This window comes from Lemur catta, chromosome 1 (assembly GCF_020740605.2).
Source record: "Lemur catta isolate mLemCat1 chromosome 1, mLemCat1.pri, whole genome shotgun sequence".
In the NCBI taxonomy this organism is placed as follows: Eukaryota; Metazoa; Chordata; class Mammalia; order Primates; family Lemuridae; genus Lemur; species Lemur catta.
The window spans coordinates 83,923,011-83,948,862 of record NC_059128.1 but is presented as its reverse complement, the minus strand read 5'-3'; the positions used below and the strand labels follow the sequence as shown (position 1 = coordinate 83,948,862).

General features: G+C 35.4%; 1 protein-coding gene across 4 annotated transcripts in view; it reads left to right on the top strand.

Annotated features, from left to right (window-relative positions):
* The window catches only part of DMXL2 (Dmx like 2), a 145,399-nt gene that overhangs the window by 71,582 nt on the left and 47,965 nt on the right, over positions 1-25,852 (top strand). For all 4 annotated transcript variants that reach the window (XM_045529243.1, XM_045529227.1, XM_045529233.1 and 1 more), the window contains exons 14-18: positions 10,939-11,028; positions 13,520-13,637; positions 17,586-17,705; positions 21,787-22,014; positions 23,589-25,268. In XM_045529243.1, the coding sequence (XP_045385199.1) occupies positions 10,939-11,028; positions 13,520-13,637; positions 17,586-17,705; positions 21,787-22,014; positions 23,589-25,268 (2,236 nt within the window). The remainder of the gene's footprint in view (positions 1-10,938; positions 11,029-13,519; positions 13,638-17,585; positions 17,706-21,786; positions 22,015-23,588; positions 25,269-25,852) is intronic.

Here is a 25,852-nt window from a genome sequence, read left to right as displayed (position 1 = left end):
GTGTTCTCCATTCTATATTTTGTGCATTTGAGTTTGGGGCCCAAATGTAAGCCTATTTTCCCTATTATAGTTTATCTTGCTAAGCTCAACTTAACAGTCTAATTTCTCAGGATCTTTTTGAATCTGGATTCTGTTATTGAATATATTTATTTATTATTGCTTTATGCCTTATATCACCAGCCTATTGGATGAAAGTTATCTCTAAGTCAGTTATCTAAGTCAGTTATTAAGATGTTATATAAACAGGACAGTTCTGAACAAAGAGCCTAGCAGTATACATTTGAAATCTTTCTCCATTTTTATTATCTGGAATATTTCCCAACTTGTCCCAGGGATTTCCATGAGGTACCTTGTCATGTACTTTGATAAAATAAAATACACTTGATCTACCAAATCTTCTGCAGTCAAAGAAGGAAGTCAAATTTACATGAGATGATTTGGTTTAATATATAATATATATTTAATGTATATACCTTGACATCTCTTGATAACTAAAACATTGCACTAAATAGACATCAGCTTCCTTGATCTGGCTTACAGAAGTATGTTGTTTTCCTTTTTGAAAATTGGAACATTTGCTTGTTTTTAGTTTTTTGCAATTTATAGCATTCCTCATGATTTGGGGGACTCAGTATTATGGTTCCATTTCATCTCCATTGTCAGTTTATTAGCTACACTTTCTATTTTTGTTTTGGTGATTCCTCTAAGATTTGCAATATGAATATGCATCTTTAACCTTTCACAGTCTATCTTCAAATAATAATATGCCACTTCAAGTAAATGTAAACAACTTACAACATTATCCTTCCACTAACCATTCTCTTCTCTTTCCTTTCATTCTAGTTTTCAGCATATGAATCCTATACATGTTTTGTTAGGTTTACACTTAAATAAGTATTTCATTTATTCTAGTGATTATAACGGTATTATATTTTTAATTTTGATGTCCATGTAGTCATTGTCAGAATATAGAAATACGATTGATTTTTTTTTTTTTTTTTTTGAGACAGAGTCTTGTTCTGTTGCCCAGGCTAGAGTGCTGTGGCGTCAGCCTAGCTCACAGCAACCTCAAACTGCTGGGCTCTAGGGATGCTCCTGCCTCAGCCTCCTAAGTACCTGGAACTTCAGTCGTGAGCCACCATGCCTGGCTAATTTTTTGTTTCTATTTTTAGTGGCTGGGCTAATTTTTTCTATTTTTTTTTTTTTTAAGTAGAGATGAGGTCTCACTCTTGCTCAGGCTGGTCTCGAACTCCTGAGCCTAAGCAATCCTCCCACCTCAGCCTCCCAGAGTGCTAGGATTACAGGCGTGAGCCATTGCGCCTGGCCTACAGTTGATTTTTGTATGTTTATCTTGTATCCTCCAACCTCACTGAACTCATATATTAGTTGTAGAAGTATTTTTGGTAGATTTTTGGGGATTTTCCATGTAGATAACCATCTCATTGTAAATGGGAACAATTTTATCTCTTCCTTTCTAATTTGTATGGCTTTTATTTATTTTTCTTATTTTATTGCACTGACTAGCCCTTCCAGCACTGTGTTGAATGAGAGTTATGAGATTGGATGTTCTTACCTTATTTCCATTTTTAGAGGGAAAGCATTCAGTCTTTTACCATTAAGCATAATGTTAGTTGCAGGTTTTGTGTAGATGCTCTTTAGCAAGTTGAGGAAGTTTTCTTCTAGGTTTTTTTATTTTTCTTGGTATGTTCAAAGAACCAGCTCTTTGTTTCATTGACCTCTTTGTTTCCTTTTTATTTTCTTATTTTTATTTTCATTGATTTCTGCCTTTATATTTATTATTTCCTTCCTTCTGCTTGCTTTGGGCTTTTCTTTCTTTTTCTTTTTTATTCTTTTTTTAGGTTCATGAGGTAGGAGCTTAGATTATTGATTTGAAACTTTTAAAAATTTTCCAATGTATATATTTAATGCTATAGATTTCCCTCTCAGAAAAAAAAGAGATTATTCTGAGGCTTCTACTTTGTGATAGTGGTTCCACTAGCTGTGGTAAGATATTTATGAAGTATTTAGGATGACTTAAATTTGGGTCATATTGAGTGTGAAGTGACTGTGGTTTTAGATTCCTAAGAATGGTTTTAGATAAATGTGTTATAGGCAATTGGAAATAAATTCCTAATGTTTCACATAAGGTACCAGTATACATTTGAGATTTATTATTACAAAGACAGAATTTGAAGTCATTAGATCTCTAAAGGCATTAGTGATAATTTATGTTCATAAATGCCCAATCATCAAGAAGAGATTTATGTTTAGCAAACTGTTTATAAAGACAAGGATTAAGATATTAAAAAAAATTTCTATCCAAAATATTGAAGATGCAGTTGTTTTGTTGTCCAAAAATATAAACTTTTGAATGCTTTGCGTAGTGATACTAGATCAGTGAGATCCATTGATTCAACAAGTTTTTAGTAAATACTTATTGAGGTATTCTACAATTAAATAAGGGAGAAGTCTGGTGTTGAAAGATAGGGTCGTGTAGTATGTGCTGCTATCACTAAAAAAAAGCTTTTAAAGTGGGAATAATCTAACATGTAATTTGTTTTCACTCATTAATTTATTCAATCTTTAATTTTTATTGAGGATTTACTGTGCATAAGCTATGGTACATGAAAGAATAAATGTGCCTATTATACCAGGTGCTAAAGAGTGTTAAAATGAATAGAAATAGATGCTACCCTCAAGGACCTTATATCTATAGGGTTACATAAATATGTACATATAATATGTAATAAATGGTAAATTGGAAGAAAAGGCAACCACAGGATTTGGAACTTATTAATATTTAATTGACCACTGCTTAACCAGCTCCAGGTCACTGAATTCATTGATGTTAAGAAGATGCATGTCTTAGGGAATAGTATTCTAGGCTTTGTTGATTCCACAATTTGAGTTGTAACCTTAATAATAATAGTAAACTCTTATGTAGTTATTATTATGTGCCAGATTCTCTTCTAAATGCTTTACATATATTAATTCATTTAACCTTCCCAATAACCATAAGAAGAATGTAATATTATCATCTGTACTTCAGAGATGAGGACAACGAAGTACAGAGAAGCTTAATTACTTGTACCAAGTAATGTACCAAGTCAGATAGTAATGGTAGGGCCAGGATTTGAACTCAGGCAGCCTAGCTCTAGAGACCAAGCTCTTTACACTATGTTGACCACCTCTCAAGAGCCAGTTGCCTTTGTTTCCAAACTTGCATTTGTCAAGTTGTACACATTATTATAATTTTATAATTTAATTAAATATATCAACTGATGAAATGTGAGTATAGAAAATATGAGTATTTTTATAAAAATAAATGTTTCAGAAGGAATTTTGCTAAAAATAGTTTTTAAATTAAGTCTTGGTGAGACAACTGTAAAAGATTCAGGGGGAAATTGTTTTAAAAAACACTGCACTCAGATTGCTTTGTAGGTGTCTTTAAGTTTTTAGTCCACTTTGAAGAACTGAAAAATACATCCAAGGCCTTAAAGGGGTGGCATAAGCAAGAAAGACCTATAATTCCTGTTAGCAGACCCATACTTAAAGGCCTTACTCTGTACCAAAATACCAATTATTTAATGTATATTTATGGTTTAAATAAAACCAAATGTTTAGTGTGTGTATATATATTATTTAAAAAATGATTCTCTTGGGTTAAGTGACCTCGTTGAGTAATTTATCTCTTCCCTGTACCAACTGTGTCAGATAAGATGGTTTTTCCTGTACATATTAATAGAAAGAATATTTAATCCAGATAATGGTGGTTAGCAAAGACTTTTTGGTGGAGATGATAGATGAGACTAATAGGTATGAATTAAAAGTGAAGGAGGAAAAGAATATTTCAGGTAGAGATAATAGCAACTAAAAATACACAGAGGTGTAGGAATGTACACAGTAAACTGTAAGTAGTTTATTGCAGCCATAGCATAGAATGTAAGAAGCTGTGGGAAATAGCTAAGACTGGATAGGAAGGTGGAGGCTAGATTGTGAAAAAATTTCTATTGTTTTCTTTATGATTCTGCTCTGCTTTCTTATAGTCTATTTTCAACATAGGAGTCAGAATGATGCTTTTAAAATGTAATTCAGATCATGTTGTTCTTCTAAGCCAAAGTCTGTACAGTGACCTATAAGACCTACCTCCTAACCCCCATATTCCCTCCCTTTACCTCTTGATAGTGTTATTTTTACTGCTTTTCCCCTTGCTCATTTTGGCTCCAGCCACACTAACTTCCTTGCTGGTCCTGGAATATGCCAAACACTTTGCCATCTTAGGATCTTTGTACTTACTGTTCTCTTAATGTTCTTCCCTCAGATATCCACATGGCTTATGTTCCCACCTCCTTTGGGTCTTTAGTCAAATGAGGCCTTCCCTGACCACCCCAACCCAACACTTCCTGTCCACTTTCCCACTTTATTTCGTTAGCACCATTTGACGTAGTTATTTTCACTTATTTGTGTGCTTTGTCTTTCTTCATTTGATGTAAGATAAGGGTAGTGCTGTATCCCCAGTGCCTGATACCTGATAAACACTCAATAAATGTTTGTTGACTAAATGAATAAATTATTGAATATCATGCAAAAGAGTTTTATTACCTATTGAAGGCAATGAGAAGCTATTCTACCAATTTGTACTTCATCAGCAGAATATAAGAGTATGGGTTTTCCCCGTTCTCTTTTTCTTTCTTCTATCAAAATCTTCACTATTTTGAACTGATATCTAGTTATTTTTTATTTGCATATTTCTTATTACCACAGAGATTTTTTTTTTTTTTTTTTTTAGACAGAGTCTCACTTTGTTGCCCAGGCTAGAATGAGTGCCATGGCGTCAGCCTAGCTCACAGCAACCTCAGACTCCTCAGCTTAAGCGATCCTACTGCCTCAGCCTCCCGAGTAGCTGGGACTACAGGCATGCGCCACCATGCCCAGTTAATTTTTTCCATATAGATTTTTAGTTGGCCATATAATTTCTTTCTATTTTTAGTAGAGACAGAGTCTCGCTGTTGCTCAGGCTGGTCTCGAGCTCCTGACCTCGAGCAATCCACCCGCCTCGGCCTCCCAGAGTGCTAGGATTACAGGCGTGAGCCACCGCGCCCGGCCATTTTTATAAAATATTTTTATTGGCTACTTGTATTTCCTTTTTAAATGGCTTGTTCATATTCTATGCGGGATATAGTATTTACGTTGAAAAGCAAGTGTAGGAGGAGAAGCAGCACAAAGACTTTTGCATTTGATGAGGAAGAACACGTGGGTTGAACTTCTTCAGGGAGAGACTATCAGTACTACCTTGACTTAGTCTGTGGATCAGTCAGGGTCTGGGTGGGACATAGATAACACACTCAATAAAGGTTTAACTAAGGAGAGTTTACAGAGGTGTGTACATGGTTAACCCATGGGTGCACTCAGTGTCTAGCAACAGGATGAAGCCATTATCACCCTGTGGTAAGTAGAATAAAGATGTGTGTGTACTAATCCCCAGAATTTGTGAATATGTTACCTCACATGGCAAATAGACTTTTCAAAGGGGAATAAAGTAAGGACCTTGACATGTGGAGATTATCCTGGATTATTTGGTTGGGCCCCAATTTAATCTCACAAGTCCTTAGAAGCAGAGAACCTTTCCTCACTGTGGTAGAGAGATGTGACAAAAGAAGAATGGTCAGAGATAACATTGCTAGCTTTCAAGGTTAGAGGAAGGGGGCCATGAGCCAAAGCATATGGATAGCATCTAAGATAGGCTTACAGGTGTGTTCAATTTGTAAAATGATAATGTTTGTGTTGTTTTAAACCACTAAATTTGTGGTAATTTGTTGCAGTAGCAATAGAAAATTAATATGTATCCTCATGCCTAGAGGGATAACAGAGAAGTAACAGTGTACCAGAGCCTGGTGAGAGCTACAGGCATGGAATGGGAGCTGCTTGTTGGGAGAGGTAACCATAAAAGAACACAGCCACTTGCAGAACTGTGGGGAGCAGGGGGAATAAATACCTTGACTTCGCTCTCTTTTTCTTCTCTCCAGTCTCTGGCCACTGCCTCCCATTGACTGTGTTCCACCTGAAGCAGAAGAGTGTGTGGGAGTTGGGTGATATAGTTAAGAGCTCAACCTCCTGCGGGCACAAAACAACACAGTAAGGGTGGAGACGCGGTCAAGGTTAGGAAGCAGATAAAGAATAGCCGGCAGAGTCTACCCTTTCTGCTACTTAGCATGTATTCCTGTTCTTTATTTAGATGAAGAAACATTTATCTACAACACAGGGAATTCTCATTAGGAATTATATCATTGTGTAATGATGCCAATTCAGTCATAATCCTGCTTGGAATTTGAATTGTAGTTGTTGCTACCTACCATCAGTACTTGTCACAGCAGGGAAAGTGGAAAAAAGGAACAGTTAACGTAAAGGAAAGCTGTTATAGTCCCTGCTTTTATAGATGGTCACAAAGCCTAAGTTTCATAATCGTAGCTTCCTTCTTCCATCACCAAATTCCACATTCCCTCACACTTTGCCTGGCACCTTGCTGGTTTAATGTTTTTTTAAATTGTTATTTTTAAACCTGGTGAAATGGCCTAAACATTCCCCCAAGATCCAACTCCTGTCTCTTTTGGGTTGCTGCTGTTTCCTATAGACTTATTATAGGTTATGGGAGTGCCACAAATTATTTGGGTTCCAGACCTAGTCTCCCTTGCCCTCATTTTCTAGTAACAAGCCAAGATCAGTCCCTCACCAGTCACTCTTCTCTGCACATTGGTTAAACAGCATGAGTTTAAATAGTCAAGGGCCAGTCTCAGATATCAGTATAATAGAACTTTGATTATGTTCCCTGGTGGAAATATTATACTTCTTTCTTGAGCACTAGCACCCTCCATACATATTGAGCCCAAGATTATGGGGACAGGAATGAAAAATTCTGTCGGTAAGTTATTAAGTGTAGTAGTGAGAGAGGTTACTCCTACCTCCACCTTTTGGTTTGCAGTCCTAGGTGTTCTGGCTGTGGAGGAAAAAGCATCTTTATTGGTCATTAATTTAGACATATAACTGCCGCATGGAGCACAGCACCCCAGCTGCACAGGACATTATCCCCTGGCTAATGCTGTAACATCAAGAGGCATTTTGGCTGTTCTGTTAAGGCAGCTGCTGCCAGGTGAGGAGCCTCTGGGTAAGCCTAGTAAATGTTGTGGGAGTAGACCTATTGCCATATTTCTTCCAGCTAGGCCAGGATTAGGGTGAGTGATGGACTCACCTTGGGTGCAAAACTTAAGGGTGCACCAAAAAAATTATTAATCATGGTAAATAATATTTTAATATAATATTTTTAAAGAATCAAAATTAGTGCAAAAACCCATGATGAACAACATGAACAAGTTTTAAGTAAAGACAGGATCCAGTAGTGCCATAATGAGCTATATTGGAGCCTGATGCAAAAGGAAAATGTGCACCTCTATGATACAATGTTTCTGAATTGTTTTCAGTGGTTAATTTTTTCCCAGAACATTAAAATACTGAAAAATGTAGAGGATTGAAAAGTAAGTGTATTAAAACTTACAACATTAAATTTAAATATTTATACCAAAACCAGAATTGATTATAATTTTACTTTCCTGGCTTTAATGGAAGAAACTCTTCAAAAATATTATCAAAATTTGGCCAGGCAAGGTGGCTCATGCCTATCATCCTAGCACTCTGGGAGGCCTAGGTGTAAGGATTGCTTAAGCTCAGGAGTTCGAGACCAGCCTGAAGAAAAGCAAGACCCCGTCTGTACTAAAAATAGAAAAATTAGCCAGGTATTGCAGCATGCGCCTGTAGTCCCAGCTACTTGGGAGGCAGAGGCAGGCAGGATCCCTTGAGTCCAGGAGTTTGAGGTTACAGTGAGCTGTGCTGATGCCACTGCACTCTACCCGGGGTGACAGAGTGAGACTCTGTCTCAAAAAACAACAACAACAACAACAAAAATCTTTTTCTTATGTCATTTTCAGTTGAGCATTTTGAATTATAATAAATGAAAGTAATTTTTAAAGTCTGTTTGATGAATATAAAGCTTTAGTAAGAGATAGAAATATACTTCCTGAATCTGAAATAAATGAAAAAAGGAAAAAAATTGGAAATGTACAAATTACCAGATGCAATATCAATAATTATTGGAAAAGTATATATCAAATAAATATTAAGGAAATTATAGGCATGTGTATGAGTTTTCTACTGCTGCTGTAACAAATTACCACATACTTAGTGACTGAAAACAACACAAATTTATTATCTCACAGTTCTGAAAGTCAAAGTTCTAAAATCAAAGTATTGGCAGGACTACATTTCCTTTAGAAGCTCTAGGGGAGAATCCATTTCCTTCCCTTTTCCAGCTTCTAGAAGCCACCTGCATTTCTTGGCTTGTGGTCTCTTTTAAAGCCAGCAGCTTAGCATTTTCAATCTTTTATCCCCTTGGTTCCATCCTCACATCTCTTTCTCTGAATCTGATCCTGCTGCCTCCCTCTCATAAGGACTCTTTTGATAACATTAGGTCCACCTGAATAATCCAGGATGATCCCCACACCCAAAAATTCTTAATTTAATCACACCTATGAAGCCTTTTGTCATGTAAGGTAGCATACTCACAGGTTCCAGGAGTTAGGATGTAGACATCTTTTGGGGGCCCATTAATCTGACTATTACAGCACACTAATTCACATGTGAAAAGGAGATATGAAAAATTAACTGAAGTATCTTTAGATTCTGAATTTTTAAATGGAGAAAAGTTATGTGGCTGTCTGGTCTACAGAAAGCAGCCACTGACTCGGCTCTTAAATATTCTGACAATTTAAATCCTATAGAAATTTCATCTGAAATAGTTTTAAGTGGTATACAATTTCAGTAATTTATAATGTAAAGTCAATATTGTGTTAGATCTTCTAAAAATAATTGCTTACTGCAGTCTTATTCAAATTTAGAAGTGGACTTGAGAGTTCTTTTTTAAACAATTCCAGTCACAATGTCATCCTGCAAAAGAGGTTTGAGTAAGCCAAAGTTAATTAAAAATTACTTAAGATTGCCACTTCATCAATAGACATTGTCAAACAAGGTGCTTCTCTATATTGAAAACAAGATAACCAAAGAAGTAGATTTTGAAAATATTATTGATGAGTTTGCTTCTATTAAAGCCAGGAAAGTAAAACTATAATTAATCCTGTTTTTGGCACAAATACATTTAAACTTAAAATAATGTTGAGTTTTAATTCACCTATTTTTCAATTTTTCAATATTTTTTAACTAATATTCTGGAAAAAAACTAAACATTAAAAAAATACATAAAAACGTGCAGTTTTCCTTTTGCCTCAGGCTCCATCAAGGCACTATTGGATTCTGTGTTTAATTTTTTGATATTTTGTTCATTATGGATTTTTTGCATTACTTTTGGATTATTGAGGTTTTTGGACACCCCTTTAAATTTTGCACCCAGGGTGAGTGCTTCACTCACTTCTCCCTAATTCCTGTATTGTCTTCCACTGTTAAATGAGTTCCTTGGTTGGAGGTGAAGTTGAGTGAGATGCTACAGTTTGCATAAGGCATTTGGTAAGTCTGTTAGTTGTAGTGCTGGCAGAGAGTTGTGGGCAGCAAAGGCAAATCCTTAGATGCAATGTATATCTATTCCTGTGAGGAGATTTCAATCTTGGGTGCATATTGGAAGCACCTGAGGAGCTTATAAAACTCCTGATGCTGGGATGGTACCCCAGACCAATAAATCAATTACTGCAGGTGGGACCTAACCATCAATGATTGTTAAAGCTCTCCAGGTGATTCAATGTGCAGCCACAGTTGAGAGCCATTGATCTGCAGCAGTACTTCTTAAATTTTATTATCCACATGAATCATCTGGAGATCTTGTTAAAATACAGATGTCTTAATTTCAGGGCTTAATAGTGCATTTATAGAAAGCTTCCTGTTGCTGCTAGTCCATTGACTACGCTATGAGTAGCAAAACTTTATTGTATGCTAGAGAAATTCCAGCATTTTAGCCTCACAACTGTAGGCCACAGTTCAGTCCAGATTTCAGTTAATAAACCCAGTAGAGTGTTAACACCATTTCTGGGTGTCTGAGTGAATACTTTAAATCCTGATTCTTGGGTGAATGTATCCTTATCAATAACTCGAGCTCTACCCAACCACATATTTTGTTCCTCTTCATCTAATAACCCTAGAATCTATTCCCATACATATCCTCTGGAATCCTCCTGATAAAAATTGGAAAATTCCTACAACTCCAATGTATATGTTGTTTCCTCCCTGACCTTGTATCCCTAGGCTAAGCTGGGATCTAACCCCTGTTACTGGCCTGGAGGCAGTGAAAGGTAGTGGAGGTGGGTGCTGAGGAGAATGGGCATCTCCTTCTGAGGCAGTGTCTTCAGATGAAATTTCTGAAAGGTTTTTATGCAAGAGAAGGCTGGTTGGAAGCTGGGAGAGGGGATCTGTTTTTTTCACAGAAAGATTTGGGGGTTTGTGGGTTTGTGGGACCCAAAGTTAAGCTTCATGTGTTAGTTCAAAAACCCTCATCCCAAGAGACTTCTTCTCAACCGTTACCCTTACCTTCAATCTGGCAGGGTTGTACTTTTAAATGGCATTGCACATCTGCAAACCACCTACTCAGGCATTGGGCCAGATCCTCAGCCACATCTGTCTTGTGCTTAAAGTTTGTAAAAATGAAGACAACATGATGGAAGAAATAGATACCTTGAAGTTATATGCTATTTATATAAAGACTATAGATTTTTATAATTGCTTAGTTAACTTAGAATGAGTATAGAAAGTTGAAATACTTCTTCTTTGAATGTATTAAGTGCCATTGTGAATATTTAGAGAGGGCCTTTACTGTCCAAGGTGCTGTAGCATGTTGACAGTAGATTCAGAAGTTGTTGATCATTAACATTTTGTGTTTTTTATTTACAGAAACTTATTGGAGAAGTGTTTAATATTGTGAGCCAACAGTCTACTGCTCGACCTGGCTGCATTATTGAACTCGATGCAATAACCGACCAAGTAAAAACATGCTTGTGAATTGGTGATATTAATATATTTTATCTCAGAGTTTTAATGTATATGATATATTTCATTCTCAGAATAATTCTCTTGTTTGATACCAAATACTGCCAACTTCTGTAGATTCTTATAGTGAAAATCTAATGATTTAAGAATTATTCTCCAGTTGAATTATATCTGTAGCTTTGTTTCCTGTTTAAAGGAAATTTGATTCAATTAAGGAAACTATGACCCTGATCTCGAAATGCTGAGAGAAGGTAGAGTGCAGCTGCATAGAGGCTTGGATTGGGGTTTCTCTTTTTATATTATTACTCATTTGAACTCAGTAGAGGGTGACCTCAGCTTCAGAGTGTTTGCCCTGTTAGACCCCATGTTGGGTATTTTTATGAGGTTTCTTAAAATACAGATGAAAGTGGATCAAAGTACACATTTACCTTTTAATCACAGCCCTTTGTATAGTCAGTATTTCTCCCTAGCTACTACCTGTGAAAGAAAGAGAAACCTTTTCGCTACAGGGAGTTTATAAAACCCATTTTGGCCCTCAGGATAATTATTTCTTCAGGATTATGCTTATGGATTAAGGGGTAGAACTAACATATTCATTCAAAATATAAAAAAAGATTAGTTTGGTGAGGAAGTTACCAATATTTTTAAACAATGAAATGAAGAAATAGCCAACTATATTTAAAAACGAGTATAGAGTTATGTAATAATTTTCCATGGTGCCCAGTACATTCTATTGGGAAAATGTAATCATTTCCACTAATGTAGAGAAATTAGCACATCAGCTCTTGGTAACAAAACTGGGGCTACCACATTCAAATTACTAAGGCCTCTTAGGAAATCCTTAACTTTTTTATCCCCAAGTGCCATGCCTTGCTTCAAAATCAACCTGTGGTTTCCTTTTTTTACTCCATAGGGATCTGGAAGAAGAGTTGGCTTCTTTCCCATAGATACCTTAATTTTTAATGGCTGAGTTGTTAAATTCATCCCTTACGTTAGCCCCTTCTGTACTCTTTAGGATATTAATATAGTACTCTCACCCAGCAATTTTTTTACTTCATACTTCCTGAAGATATTTTTCCCTCTGACTTTGGTGGCTATCTTTAATACAAGGGCTGGTAAACTGTGAGCACTGATAAATGACTTAGGCTTATAAATGATAATGTTTAAAACGCATCCTAGGCCGGGCGCGGTGGCTCACACCTGTAATCCTAGCACTCTGGGAGGCCCAGGCGGGAGGATCGCTCAAGGTCAGGAGTTCGAGACCAGCCTGAGCAAGAGCGAGACCCCATCTCTAGAAAAAAAAAATTAGCCAGGCATGGTGGCACATGCCTGTAGTCCCAGCTACTTGGGAGGCTGAGGCAAAAGGATTGCTTGAGCCCAGGAGTCTGAGGTTGCTGTGAGTTAGGCTGATGCCACGGCACTCTACCCTGGACAACAGAGCGAGACTCTGTCTCAAAAAAAAAAAACTCATTCTAGGTTTGTTCCCAGTGTGTTGTATGATTTCTATATCCATAAAGACACTACCCTTCCCTTTTGTTTCATTTTTTTCTTTTTCCCTAGGGGAAATGACCTTCTATACTATGAATGTGAAGAGATTTTTTTATCTTTCTGCCTGGAGAGACATAAAAATACTCTATAACTTTCACAAAAATTCTGTGGCTCAACTTAATATTATAGTCCTTTTATTTTCTTCTATGATGTAAGGAGGCTGATTTTCCTTTATTCTCTAAGATTATAGACTATGCATCCAGTGCCAAGATAATCATAACTATTTCCCTTTCTTGAAATCTGTGGGTCAACCATCTAATCATCTTGACACACTTCCATAATAAGTTTTTGTTTGGGTCTAGCCTTTTCTTGAATTCCAGTTCACCTTTAGGGTTCTAAGTTGCCCTTTGTGGTAGTCTTTACTCTTATCTGTTTTGTCCAAAAACATGATCATGTAGCATAGCAGGTGACAGTGATGTTTCATCCATCCTTCAAAAGAGATCCTACTTATCTATGTGTAAAAATAGTTCTCTAGAGATGTGATGTCCCTCTGGCTGTTATATCTATTAGAGGGGTATCTGTTAGTTCTGTAGTAAGTCTAGTGTGCCTTATATAGTTAGCATAGCCCTCCCCAGTTAGTCATGAATCCTGATGCTTTGGACTCAGTGTGTAGTGTGGATCACTTAACACTTAACTGCTTTTTTAATGTTGTTTTTTGTAGGGTTTTTTTTTTGTTTGTTTTGGGAAGAAAACCTGTTGATTTGTTTTTACTGGAGTTCTTCCATTCTGCTATTGGCTTTAGCACCTTTAAAAGTAATTTTCTCGACAAAGATAGTTTTAATTATTTTTTTCTGTTGCTTTTTTCTCTCTAATTAGTAGACAAAGAATAGAAATTGTTAGAGAGATATTTATTTTTTCTGCATTATTGTTGGGGAAGTGGTGGATGGGAGATAGGGAATTTCAAAGATAATAACTCATCTTTTTTTCGTATTTGCAGTGTGGCTCAAATACACAGTTGCTTCATGTGTTTCAAGAAGACTTCATTATAGGATATAAACCACATAAGGAAGATATAGATAAAAAGGAAACAGAAATATTTTTTCAGCCATCTCAAGGTACTTTTTAAAAATAGTCTGAATTTACTTACCATAATCCTAAAAAAAAAAAAAAAAGATTTCTAAGCTTTCATTGAGTATGGATCTTCAAATGTCATCACTCATAATTTTTGGTAGATACTCCAGTTCTGTCAAAATTGCTTGTTTATAGATGAAGAAGGCATGTGGATGATAATTACATTTTAAAAGACAGTTCACTGACAACATAGACTTTTGCTGAGAAATATATTTATGAACCCTAGTTTATCTTAAAAACTAATTTTAATTACTCAATTCCACAGTTAAATTATTTTGATTGATAGTAAATTCCATGTGGTACCATGAGGAAGCCAGTTAATTTTAGTATAGGTTTAAGGAAGTTCCCAGTAAATTGCTACAGTCCAATGATGAATATAGAGTGTCAGATACCATGTCATGTGGTACGCTAGAGACCTCATGGATACGGAGAATGAAAGATACCACCTCACAATTTTCCTCTTTGAAGTTCAGTATTTCTTTTCTCTTTTTTGTGAAAGAAAGTAGTTTCTCCGTAAGCCCTTTAAAAACAAACAATATGTTTAGTTTAAACTTTATAATTTAGTTTAAAATGTATCCTTTAGAAATTATTTTATTTTTTAAATTGACAGATAAAATTGTATCTGTATAACTATATACATATAACTTTATAATTATAAAACCATTATGTTCTGTTGGAATGAAAAGACAGACATATGCTACTTTAAAAATTAAGTTTCTTTGATGAATACTTTTTTAGTTTACAAAGTTTCCAGATACTTTATCTCAATTGGTTATAGATTGACAGTATCTAGATGGACATATTTAGTTTTCTTGGTATAGGTTTTACCACAGAATTATGTATAGACATGCAAGGAAACTATTTCTACTGAATTTGTAATTTCAGATAATTTCCTTTGCTTTAGTGGAAAATGAGAATGAGGTCCCGTCTCCTATGAAGTTTAGCTCACATATCTTTTTACTCCTCAGACTAATAATTTTTTTCTTTCATGTATATTTCTTCATATATCAGAGCTTTTCTTAATATATTAGCTATTTAGTTATCATGTTCAGTTTTATTTCACTATCACTGTAACCAACAGTACAGCTTTATAGATTTAAAATTTGCTTTTTTCTAGTATTTTACCTTTATCTGGGTTAAACTTTTTAACATGCTTTCTAACAAACCTAGCTATCATTTATCATTACATATCAACCTGCTAGAAAACAATGCTTATAGATAAAGTTGGTATTTTTCTTTATAGTATTTTCAGTTGACAGACTTGCATTTAAATTTATTTTTATTTTTCTCTTTTGATATTTCTTTATAGAACTGCTAGATAAGGCCAAAAGATTTTTTTTGTACTTTCTTGGTTGTCCTTTTTAGTTTTTGTGTGAAGTTCCTTTGTGATGTATATTATTGCTGATTTTTATAGCTATTTTCTTAAAGGACTTGATGCGTATATTTCTACTCTTCCCTGCCCCTGCCTTATTTTGTACTTTGAGTTTTAATTAAAATTTACTTTTTTAATTAAGAAAATGCCAAATATAGACAAAATTAGAGTATATAGTTAAATGAACCTACACGTGCCCATAACATAGATTGAAGATTTTAAGATTTTTATCATACATGCTTTATCTACCCTTTTTCCTTTCTTTTCTTTTTCCCTCTGAAATATTTTAAAGCAGATTCAGCCATCGTGTTGTTTCACTTCCATATGCATTTCTAAAAGTGATTTCCTTACATGTTTGCAATTATCAGATTGACAAATTAACAAAATTTCTCAGAATCATCCATATTTAACTAATTCATTTTTACTTCATTCAGTTGTCTCAAAAATGTTGGGTTTTTTGTTTTTATATTTTTAATTGTTTGAATCCATATCCAAACAAGGTCCACACGTTGTGTTTTCATTGTCTGTTGAGTCTTTTAATTTAAAGTGATCTTGCTGTATATTCACATATTATACCACTGACTTATTTTAGAGCAAGTTATTTTTTAGGACTTCTCTGACTACTTACTTGTGATATCATTTAAACTTTTTCTTGTCTACCACATTTCCTGTAAAGTGGAAGTTAGCTCTGCAGACTTGATTAGATCTTGGTTCAACTTCTTAGGTGATGCTGTGCACTTCATATGTATCACACCAGAAAGAACATAATGTTTGGATGTCTCACTTTTAGTGATATGAAGATTCAGAAGATTCATTTGGTGGCTGCATCATGGTTTGCCAGCAGTCTTTTATCTCATGGTTTCTTCCATTGAGTATTTTTTATCTTTAATCAATTATTTCATTAGGGATTGCAAAATCATGATTTTCTAATTTTACCAGCCCTCATGGACAGCATCTGTAAAGAAAGCATTCCCTTATTAAGTAGGGCAATTATTGGGTTATTTTGAAAAACAGTTATTTTAGGAAAGGCGGGGTAAATGATTAGTTCTTTCCCTTTAATTGACAATTTTAGAACATTAGAATAAGGAGTTTATGCCCTACTTTCCTCCAGTGGTTGCTGATGAATTTTTTGTTGTTGTTTGGCTTTTTTTGTCTTTTGAATTTCATTATGAACTCATTTAAAAAAAAACTCTTTATGAACCACAATAACATATATACAGAGAAGTACTCATATAACTCATGGATTTTCACGTACATTGTATATTTTAGTCAGTTTGCAATCATTTTTTTTTAGTGCTTACATTGTCCTAAATAAGGCTAGTAAGGACCATTTCACGTTGGTCCTGAGTAATTTTGACACAACTTCATTATTCTGATAGTTTACTTTCTTTCTGACATAAGATACCCCAGGCTTATCTTGTAGATATCCTTTGCAAGAATGGAGTCATCCTTCCAAACTGCTTCTTTTAACAGGGAATGCTATTTAGAGACCACAATTTGAGCTCTAGCAGTGCTCATTGCCAATGAGTTGTCATTATAATGAGTTTTCATTTTTAAGGAAAGTTTTTGTTGTCCTGTATAGGTCTCATTTTCATATATGAAGAACATAATTGTCAATAGGAAAAATGATGTCTACAAATATTTTTTCTTTAAAAAATTGCAGGAAATGTCTACAGATTCTCTTCTGCATCCCACTACTGCCCTCTGCCCATGACTTAAGATTTTTTTTTCTTTTTTTGGGACAGGGTCTCACTCTGTCACCTGGGCTAGAGTGCAGTGTAATCCTGTTAGGATTACAGGCATGAGCATGAGCAAGAACAAGATCCCATCTCTACAAGAAACAGAAAAATTAGCTGGGTGTGGTGGTGCACTCTTGTAGTTCTAGCTACTCGGGAGGCTAAGGCAGGAGGATCACATGAGCCCAGGAGTTTGAGGTTACAGTGGGCTATTCTGATGCCACTGCGGTCTAGCTGGGGCAGTGGAGTGAGACCCTGTTGCAGAAAAATGCTATTGTATTATAGAGGACAGGCAGGGTAAATATTCATTTCCTTCTTTCCTTTTAATTGTCAGTTTTCCAAATAAAGAGTGAGTGCCCCTGTTACTCCAGAGGACATGCATTGAGGCTGGCTTGTGCTCTTGTGTGCTTGCCCTCACCCTCTCTCTCTCTCTTCCTTCTGTTTCTTCTCTTTTTTCCTCTTTCCTTTTTTTCTTATGTGCCCTCTTTTGGTATTTTCATGAACTCATAGTTTTTTATGTAGTAAATATGTTTTAATAAATTGTATTCATTTTTATTCTTTGATGCTCAGATTGTCCCATCATTGACCAGTAGGTATCCTTTCATATTGGCTTTTGTACATTTGACACAGCCTCGTTAGTCATTGATAGTTACCTAACTCTTGGCACAAAATTGTGTGAAATTCCTCTTAACAGTCTATTTATTCTTCCCTTTTCCTCCCAACTTCTGTGCACATCAGGAGGTGTTTTTAGCTTTTAAAAAGTGTTTTTTTTTTAACCCTATAGAAACATATTAATTTATGTATCTTTTTCCTTTGAACAATAGGATATCGCCCACCACCATTTTCAGAAAAGTTCTTTCTAGTAGTAATTGAAAAGGACAGCAATAATTATTCTATTCTGCATATGTGGCACCTTCACCTTAAATCTGTGCAAGCATGTTTAGGTAAGTAATTATATTACGGTTTTATACAGAGATGATGTGAAATAAATTCATTTTATAAAATATGCTTTAGGTTGGCTAATTCTTTAAAATGAAGTTCCGGTAAACTATTAATATAAATTGAATTGCTGAATTGAAATGTGTCTTTGGCAAACATTTAATTACAGGGTCATAAATCATTAATGAAACTGGTTAATCCTAAGAACAAACTAGTCTATGGGCATATTAGGCATACTGAATACAATAAAAGCTTGATTTTTATTTTTCAGTGAATATTTATTGAATGCCTGTTGTGACTCTATTCTAGATGCTGTATTTATAAATTTAATTCTGTCCATAGAATTAATATTGTATTTTTTGTTGAATAATACATATTGCCATCTGATATAGTGTACATCAGCTTTAACACCATTAAGGGAAGCAGATTAGCTATTTGGTAAAATCTGATTGAGCATTTCAAGCTTATAATAAATAGAACTGTTTTTGTAGAACATTAAGAAATGTAACAGTGATAAAAAATTATTTCAACCATTCTTTTGCTATACACATTCAGATTAATCTCTTAATAAATTAGGAAATTATAGTATGAAGCAAAGAAATTAATCCTAGATTTTTTTTAAAAAACAAACTTTATTGAGAGATAATTGCTAAAGTGAAGAACCGCACAGATGGCTATATCAATCTCAATTTATATAACATTTAATATTGTGAACCAATAATAGGTACCTTTTTGTTCACTTTGTATTACACATTGTCACATGGCCCAGTGAAAAGTTACAAGTTCTGACTGAGCCATGAACTGCCATTAGAACAGCCAAATGATTTAATAGAACTTTTATCATTACTTAGTTGGGCCTAATCTTCTTGAGGCACCAGGAATTAAAAAATTCTTTCAGAGTCTTTGGAATTAATTCTTGGCATTATATGGGTTTCATAGAAATGCAAGAGTAGGGGATCTAAAACCAGTTCTTCAAGAAGAGCTTCTTAACACCAGAGAATATGGTATTTTCTAAAATCGGGCACAGAGCCAGGATGGTTCTAAATAGATTTATAGAGGTAGTAACAAATCCTATTTGTTACTACAGGAGTCATGTGCTATCTTCTATCCCCACTACTTATGAGGGAGTATCCCAGTGTTGTTGCCCTAAAGCCAGGGCTTCTTAGAGTTGCTAGCCTACCCTGTTTGTGACAGCAGTAGAAATTCACAGACAATGAGATTATGTTATAGTGACGCAAACAAATAATATGCTCTTTTTGACTGTGATGGAGAGCATCCATCTTTTAGTTCTGACATTTGCTACAGATTTAACATAATATATGTTGCTGTTCACAGCTAACACTTGAATATATCAGAGTGTTGAATATCCTATCAGAGGATGAAATGATTGGCTTGTATTAGATAGAGAAGGAAATACGTTGAATATCTTCTGGGTGCCGGGCACTGAGATAGGTGCTTTACATATGTAAACTAGATACTATCCCCAATTTACTAATGGAATAAAGTTAAGTAACTCGACCAAGTCCCAGTACATAGTTTGTCATTATATGGGCCTTGTTGACTATAAAGTCTTTGCTTTTTTTCCTGCTTTTATTTTCTTTCTTAGCATGAGATATATATTAGAAAATTACTTGGTTTACAGGAAGAGAACTGAAGAAGTTCAACCTTATTTCACTGGTGAGAGAGTAGTGAGAGATGGTGAAGTGCGTTGCTTAAGGAAACACATCTAATTCGTGATAGACTACTGATTCAAGTCTATAGTCTTAAATTTCATATTTCTTACTGAGTGGTCTGCCATTATAAGATAGATTGACATGTTTAATATGAAAACAAAAGGGGATTGATTATTTTCCTTTGGATATTCTGGTGCTCCTGGAGGTGTATAAAGCAACAAGACATTATCCCTGCCCTTGATGAATACTGCCATAGTCTGATGGGGAGACAGACAAATAAATAAATGTGATATAAAGTATCCCTCCCGTGTAACAGAAGCACAGATTACTGAATCTGCTTTGAGATTTACACTGTAATATGAAAGCTGGAAACTCTTTGGAAGAAGATGAAGTCAGTATGCCTTACAAAGCTAGTCAACTAATACTATCTTAATCTTGTTTGGAACTTTTATTTTTTGTGCTTGTTATTGAAATCATTCTCTTGTTTGAGCATTTGATAGGAGGCTGGTATTCTAGTGTCTTCTTTGCCACGAATTATATGACCTTAGGAAAATCATTAAGCTCTCTTAGGGTTAAATTTCTTCATTTATTAAGTAAAGGACTACATTGTTATTTCTCAAAGTTTGATTCATGACCCATCTATTTCAGAAATACCTGGGCTGATTATTAAAAAAAAAGAGGAAGCTAGAAACACAGGAATTAAAGGGCCAGAATTAGAGTTGCAGTTCTGTATGTCCTTCCATTTCTCCTCCTCCTTTGCCTCCCCCATACCCAGGTCCATAAAGATTAGAAGCAAAATCCTCCAGACAACTATTAGTTTCACTTATGGTAGTTCTCCAGGATACCTAGAATTTAATACTACCTAAATATGTAACTAAAAGAAGGATTTATTTTTAGATATAAATATGTATACATGTGTGAACACACATTCTATGAGAAACACACACACACAAAAGAAATGCAGATAACTGGGATCTACCCCAAATCACCTGAGTCAATGTCCCTGTGGTTAGGCCTGGGAATTTGCATGTTAACAAATTCCTCAGGCTTTTAATATGTTTTAAAGTTTGTGAAAACACTGGACTACATAACTTAAGGTTTTTTTCTATAATAGCTTTTATATCTTGTGGTTCTTCCTTGACAGTATTCCTGTGATGGAATTGTTGATGTTAATAAAAAGTAAAATTGTACAAAAAAATTTATTAAGGTAATTAAGCGAAATTTTGAAAATTGACTCCATCTCCAAAGTACTTTATACAGTTTTCCCAAATTGATGCATAATAATTATGTATATTTATAGGGTACATGTGATATTTTGATATATGAATATAATATGTAATGATCAAATCGGAGTATTTAGACTATTCATTACCTTAAGTATTTAACTTTTCTTTATGTTAGGAACATTCAAATTATTCTCATATAGCTATTTTGAAATGTATAATAGATTATTGTTAACTATAGTCACCCTACTGATCTATCAAACACTAGGTCTTCTAACTGTGTGTTTTTACTCATTAACTTCTCTTCACCCACTGCCCACTTCTCAGCCTCTGGTAATTATCATTCTATTCTCTACCTCCATGAGATCAACATTTTTAGCTCCCACATACGAGTGAGAACATGTGATACTTGTCTTTCTGTGCCTGGCTTATTTTACTTAACATAATGACCTCCAGTTCCATCCATGTTGCTTCAAATGACAGGATTTCATTTTTTTATGGCTGAATAGTATTCTGTTGTGTATTTATACCACATTTTCTTTATCCATTCATCCATTGATGGATGCTTAGGTGGATTCCCTGAGTAGTGCTGCAATGCTGACTTCCCTTCCTTTGGAGAAATACCCAGTAGTGAGATTGCTGCATCGTTTGGTATTTTTAGTTTTTTGAGAATTGTCCATACTGGTTTCCTTAGTGGCTGTACTAATTTACACTCCTACCAACAGTGTATAAGAGTTTTCTCTGTATCCTTACCTCCAAAGTACTTTTAAGAAGCCATGTTTCTTTTTCTTTTCTTTTCTTTTTCTTTTTTTTTTTTCGAGACAGAGTCTCACTCTGTTGCCTGGGTGAGTGCCTTGGCATCAGCCTAACTCACAGCAACCTCAAACTCCTGGGCTCAAGTGATCCTCCTGCCTCAGCCACCCGAGTAGCTGGGACTACCAGCATGTATCACCGTGCCCAGCTAATTTTTTCTATTTTTAGTAGAGACAAGGTCTCACTGTTGCTCAGGCTGGTCTTGAACTCCTGAGCTCAAGCTATCTTCCCATCTTGGCCTCCCAGAGTGCTAGGATTACAGGCGTGAGTCACTGTGCCCAGCCCATGTTTCTTAAGTGACAATAAAATAATATTCTAGTTCATATGTATAGTGATGATAGTAATACATTTCATGATTTCATAATTTATTTTTAAAGCTAAAGCTTCAGAAGGTGTTTCATCTGAGAGTTTGCTTCCAGTCCCTGGGCAGAAGAATATAGACTCTTCTCCAGAAACCTCTCCTAGTGTGAGCCCCATGCCACATTCTTCATCGATTGCCAATCTTCAAACTGCTAGTAAACTTATTTTGAGTTCTAGACTGGTATATAGCCAACCTCTTGATCTCCCGGGAGGAGTTGAAGTAATAAGAGCAACACCTTCAGCAGGTAAGGTAACTTTAAGACTGGTCAGTGGTAGATCAGAGTGATAAAATGGATGAACTCTTCTGAAGTATGTGCTATGTTGACATTGAAATAAAGATGTATTTTCTGGTAATGATATATCTGTTTAGAAACATGTCTTTGTTAGAAATAATTTCCTATGATAAATGTAATCAGCCTGACAGAGTAGTGTAAATATTTTAATATGAGATGTTTTTCCTACACTTTGGAATATCTTGATAGTAAAATTTCAAAGAATAAATATATATCATTTGTGAATCACTGAAGCTTTTTTTTTTAAATTTAAAGCTTGTGCTAATCATGTCTTACTTTTACTAAGTACCTTTGAACAAGGATTTGGCATACTTGGGGGAAAATTTTGCATAAAAAACTAGTGTGGCTGGCCTAGTATGATACTGACTTTAGCAAAGTGGATAAGATAATTTGGAGGGTAGGACTGGTAGCTGTATTTAAAATGACCTGCCACTTATGGAATTCTAACTGGAGAGTTTCTAGAATAGTGTTTTTGGGGGACCACAGTCGGAGTTTCAAGACGGTTCCAATTGCTGGTAAATGTTACTGAGTATGGGTGTTCTTTTATTCATCCCTATGACAGGTTTGCATTCACAGTTGTAAAGATCACATTGAGAGGAGTATACTCTGGGCTTCTGTGGTAGGTGCAGATCAAGGCCAGTTTTTGAATCTTTCAAAATATTTGAAAGGTTTGGGTTATACTCAAAAAAGTTTATTGGAACTCATGATAATGAAATATAGTTTACAGGGGCTTTATACAATGCTTTCAAATGTCCTGGCAATAACATTCCAAGGGAAGTAGTAACTGATCCCTGTTAATAATATTTAGATGGAATAGGCTGAGATGGTTAAGTAGTTTCCCCACTGTTACAGAGGTATTGATGGACTGGAACTTGAATAAAGGTCTTCTGACGTCAAATCTTAATCACTATGTCCCCTTATCTTATAGTTGACAGTAGATGGGCATAGTCTTTGGCAGTCAGGAATAAATATAAGGATTCTGGTTCAGTGTTAAGAGAGGATGAATTAAAGCTGGTGACAAGAGTGAAATCTATTGGTGTGTTTGCTGTCTGAAAAAAATTTGATGGTAGGAGTATATGTGGGGTCTGGATTAGTTGAGGGAAGGTTAGGGGCATTTGAAGGGCAAATTATAATGATCATGTAAGCATCTGTGAGGAAAATTACATAGTATGAAAGTAATCAGGCATGTTATGGTGAAGGCATATATAAATTATGGCAGATAACATTTATTGATTAAGGATTGACTTGTTTCATTGCTCTTGAGTTTTACTTTGTTTACCTCATTTAAATTTAATTATTAAAAACAAATTAAGTGATTATTGCATATTTTTATTTTACTGATGGCTGTTGAACACTTCTATAGATACTGTGGCTAATGGACATTTCATGCAGGACTCTAGTTAAGAGGAGGACTGCATAGTTACTCTGAAGAAGCTCGCAGTGGCTTTGATCACAGTCTAAAATTTGATTATTAGTATATTATTTATGGCTTTATTATTATAACTATCTGTTTTTTCTTTTTTAAGGGCATCTGAGTTCCTCTTCAATTTATCCAGTGTGCCTTGCACCTTATTTAGTGGTTACAGCTTGTTCTGACAATAAAGTACGCTTCTGGAAATGTTGTATGGAAACCAACACAGAATGTAATAAAAGTGATGAGAAAGAAATCTATCATTGGAGGAAATGGCCCTTGATGAACGATGAAGGAGAAGATAATAGCAGTACAGTGAGCATTGTGGGAAGACCAGTTGCTGTTAGCTGTTCATACACAGGTCGCCTTGCAGTGGCTTATAAGCAACCAATCCACTACAATGGTTTTGTTTCTAAAGAATTTTCCATGCATGTTTGTATATTTGAATGTGAATCCACAGGAGGGTCAGAATGGGTTTTAGAACAAACAATTCATCTTGATGATTTGGTTAAGGTTGGGAGTGTACTTGATTCAAGGGTCAGTGTTGACAGTAATCTGTTTGTATATAGCAAATCAGATGCATTTTTGAGCAAGGATAGATATCTTATTCCGAATATCAAGCATTTAGTACATTTGGACTGGGTGTCAAAAGAAGATGGCTCCCACATTCTCACAGTGGGAGTTGGTGCTAATATCTTCATGTATGGGAGGCTTTCAGGAATTGTGACTGAGCAAACGAACAGTAAGGATGGAGTAGCTGTCATTACTTTACCACTAGGTGGTAGTATCAAGCAAGGAGTTAGGTCAAGATGGGTTCTTCTTAGATCCATAGACTTGGTATCTTCTGTTGATGGTACACCTTCACTGCCTGTTTCTCTCTCTTGGGTAAGAGATGGAATATTGGTGGTAGGAATGGACTGTGAAATGCATGTATATGCACAGTGGAAGCATGCTGTGAAATTTGGAGACACTGAAACTGATAGTCCTGATGCAGAAGAGGCAGCAATACAAGATCATTCGGCCTTTAAATCTAATATGCTGGCGAGAAAAAGTATTGTTGAAGGAACAGTTGTTGCCGATGATGTTTTTTGTTCACCAACTGTAGTTCAAGATGGTGGCTTATTTGAGGCTGCACATGTACTTTCCCCTACTCTTCCACAGTATCATCCCACTCAACTGTTAGAATTGATGGATTTAGGGAAAGTTCGAAGGGCTAAAGCCATTCTCTCTCATTTAGTAAAATGTATTGCGGGTGAAGTTGCGATAGTTAGAGACGCTGATGCTGGAGAAGGAAGTAAGCGACATCTTTCTCGAACCATTAGTGTAAGTGGTAGTACAGCAAAGGATACAGTCACCATAGGAAAAGACGGTACTCGAGATTATACTGAGATAGATTCTATTCCTCCGCTACCACTATACGCATTGCTTGCTGCAGATCAGGATACATCCTACAGAATTTCAGAAGAAAGTGCAAAAATACCACAGAGCTATGAAGATCATACTGAAAGTCAACCAGAGGATCAATATTCAGAGCTGTTTCAAATCCAGGATATAACAACAGATGATATCGATTTAGAGCCAGAAAAGAGAGAACACAAATCAAAAGTAATAAATCTTTCTCAGTATGGACCAGCTTACTTTGGCCAAGAACATGCTAGGGTACTTTCAAGTCATCTTATGCACTCAAGTCTACCAGGCCTTACCCGTTTGGAGCAGATGTTCCTTGTAGCTTTGGCTGATACAGTGGCTACCACCAGTACAGAGCTTGATGAAAGCAGAGATAAAAGTTACTCAGGTAAATATTGTCACTAAAAATTTATAAAATTATCATTAATAGAAATTAATGATTATCTTGTATTATCTGTAGGATGACTCACTTACTGAATTGCAGTCTTACTTTCAAACTCTGCAGGAAGAAGACCTCCTTAATAGATAATTACTATTACATAATATGCTTAGGTGTAAAAGAAAAGACAGTTGAGGCAGACATATGACTTCATGGATTTGTGATATCTGTGTGCATTCTCACATGTGTTTTTACACTGAAACCTTTGTATGATTTTGGATATATAGTCTCTTGTTTTTTCAAACAGATTGATTGCTATGGTTTTATTTTTTTCTTTGATAATAATGGCCCATTTGTTAATTTTACTAGAGAATCATGAGTCTTATAGGGACATCATAGGTCATCATCCCATTTCTAGTCACAAATAACTTTTTACAATTACCTAATTTTCTCCAAAAAGTCTCTTGAGAAAGAGATTTCCATATATTTAATGTCATATGTGTCTTGACATTTTCTAGTTACAGAATGAATTGTGCCTAGTTCATTCTGTAACTAGAAAATTTTGGGCTGCCTCCTGAAAGTAGTTTCCATTC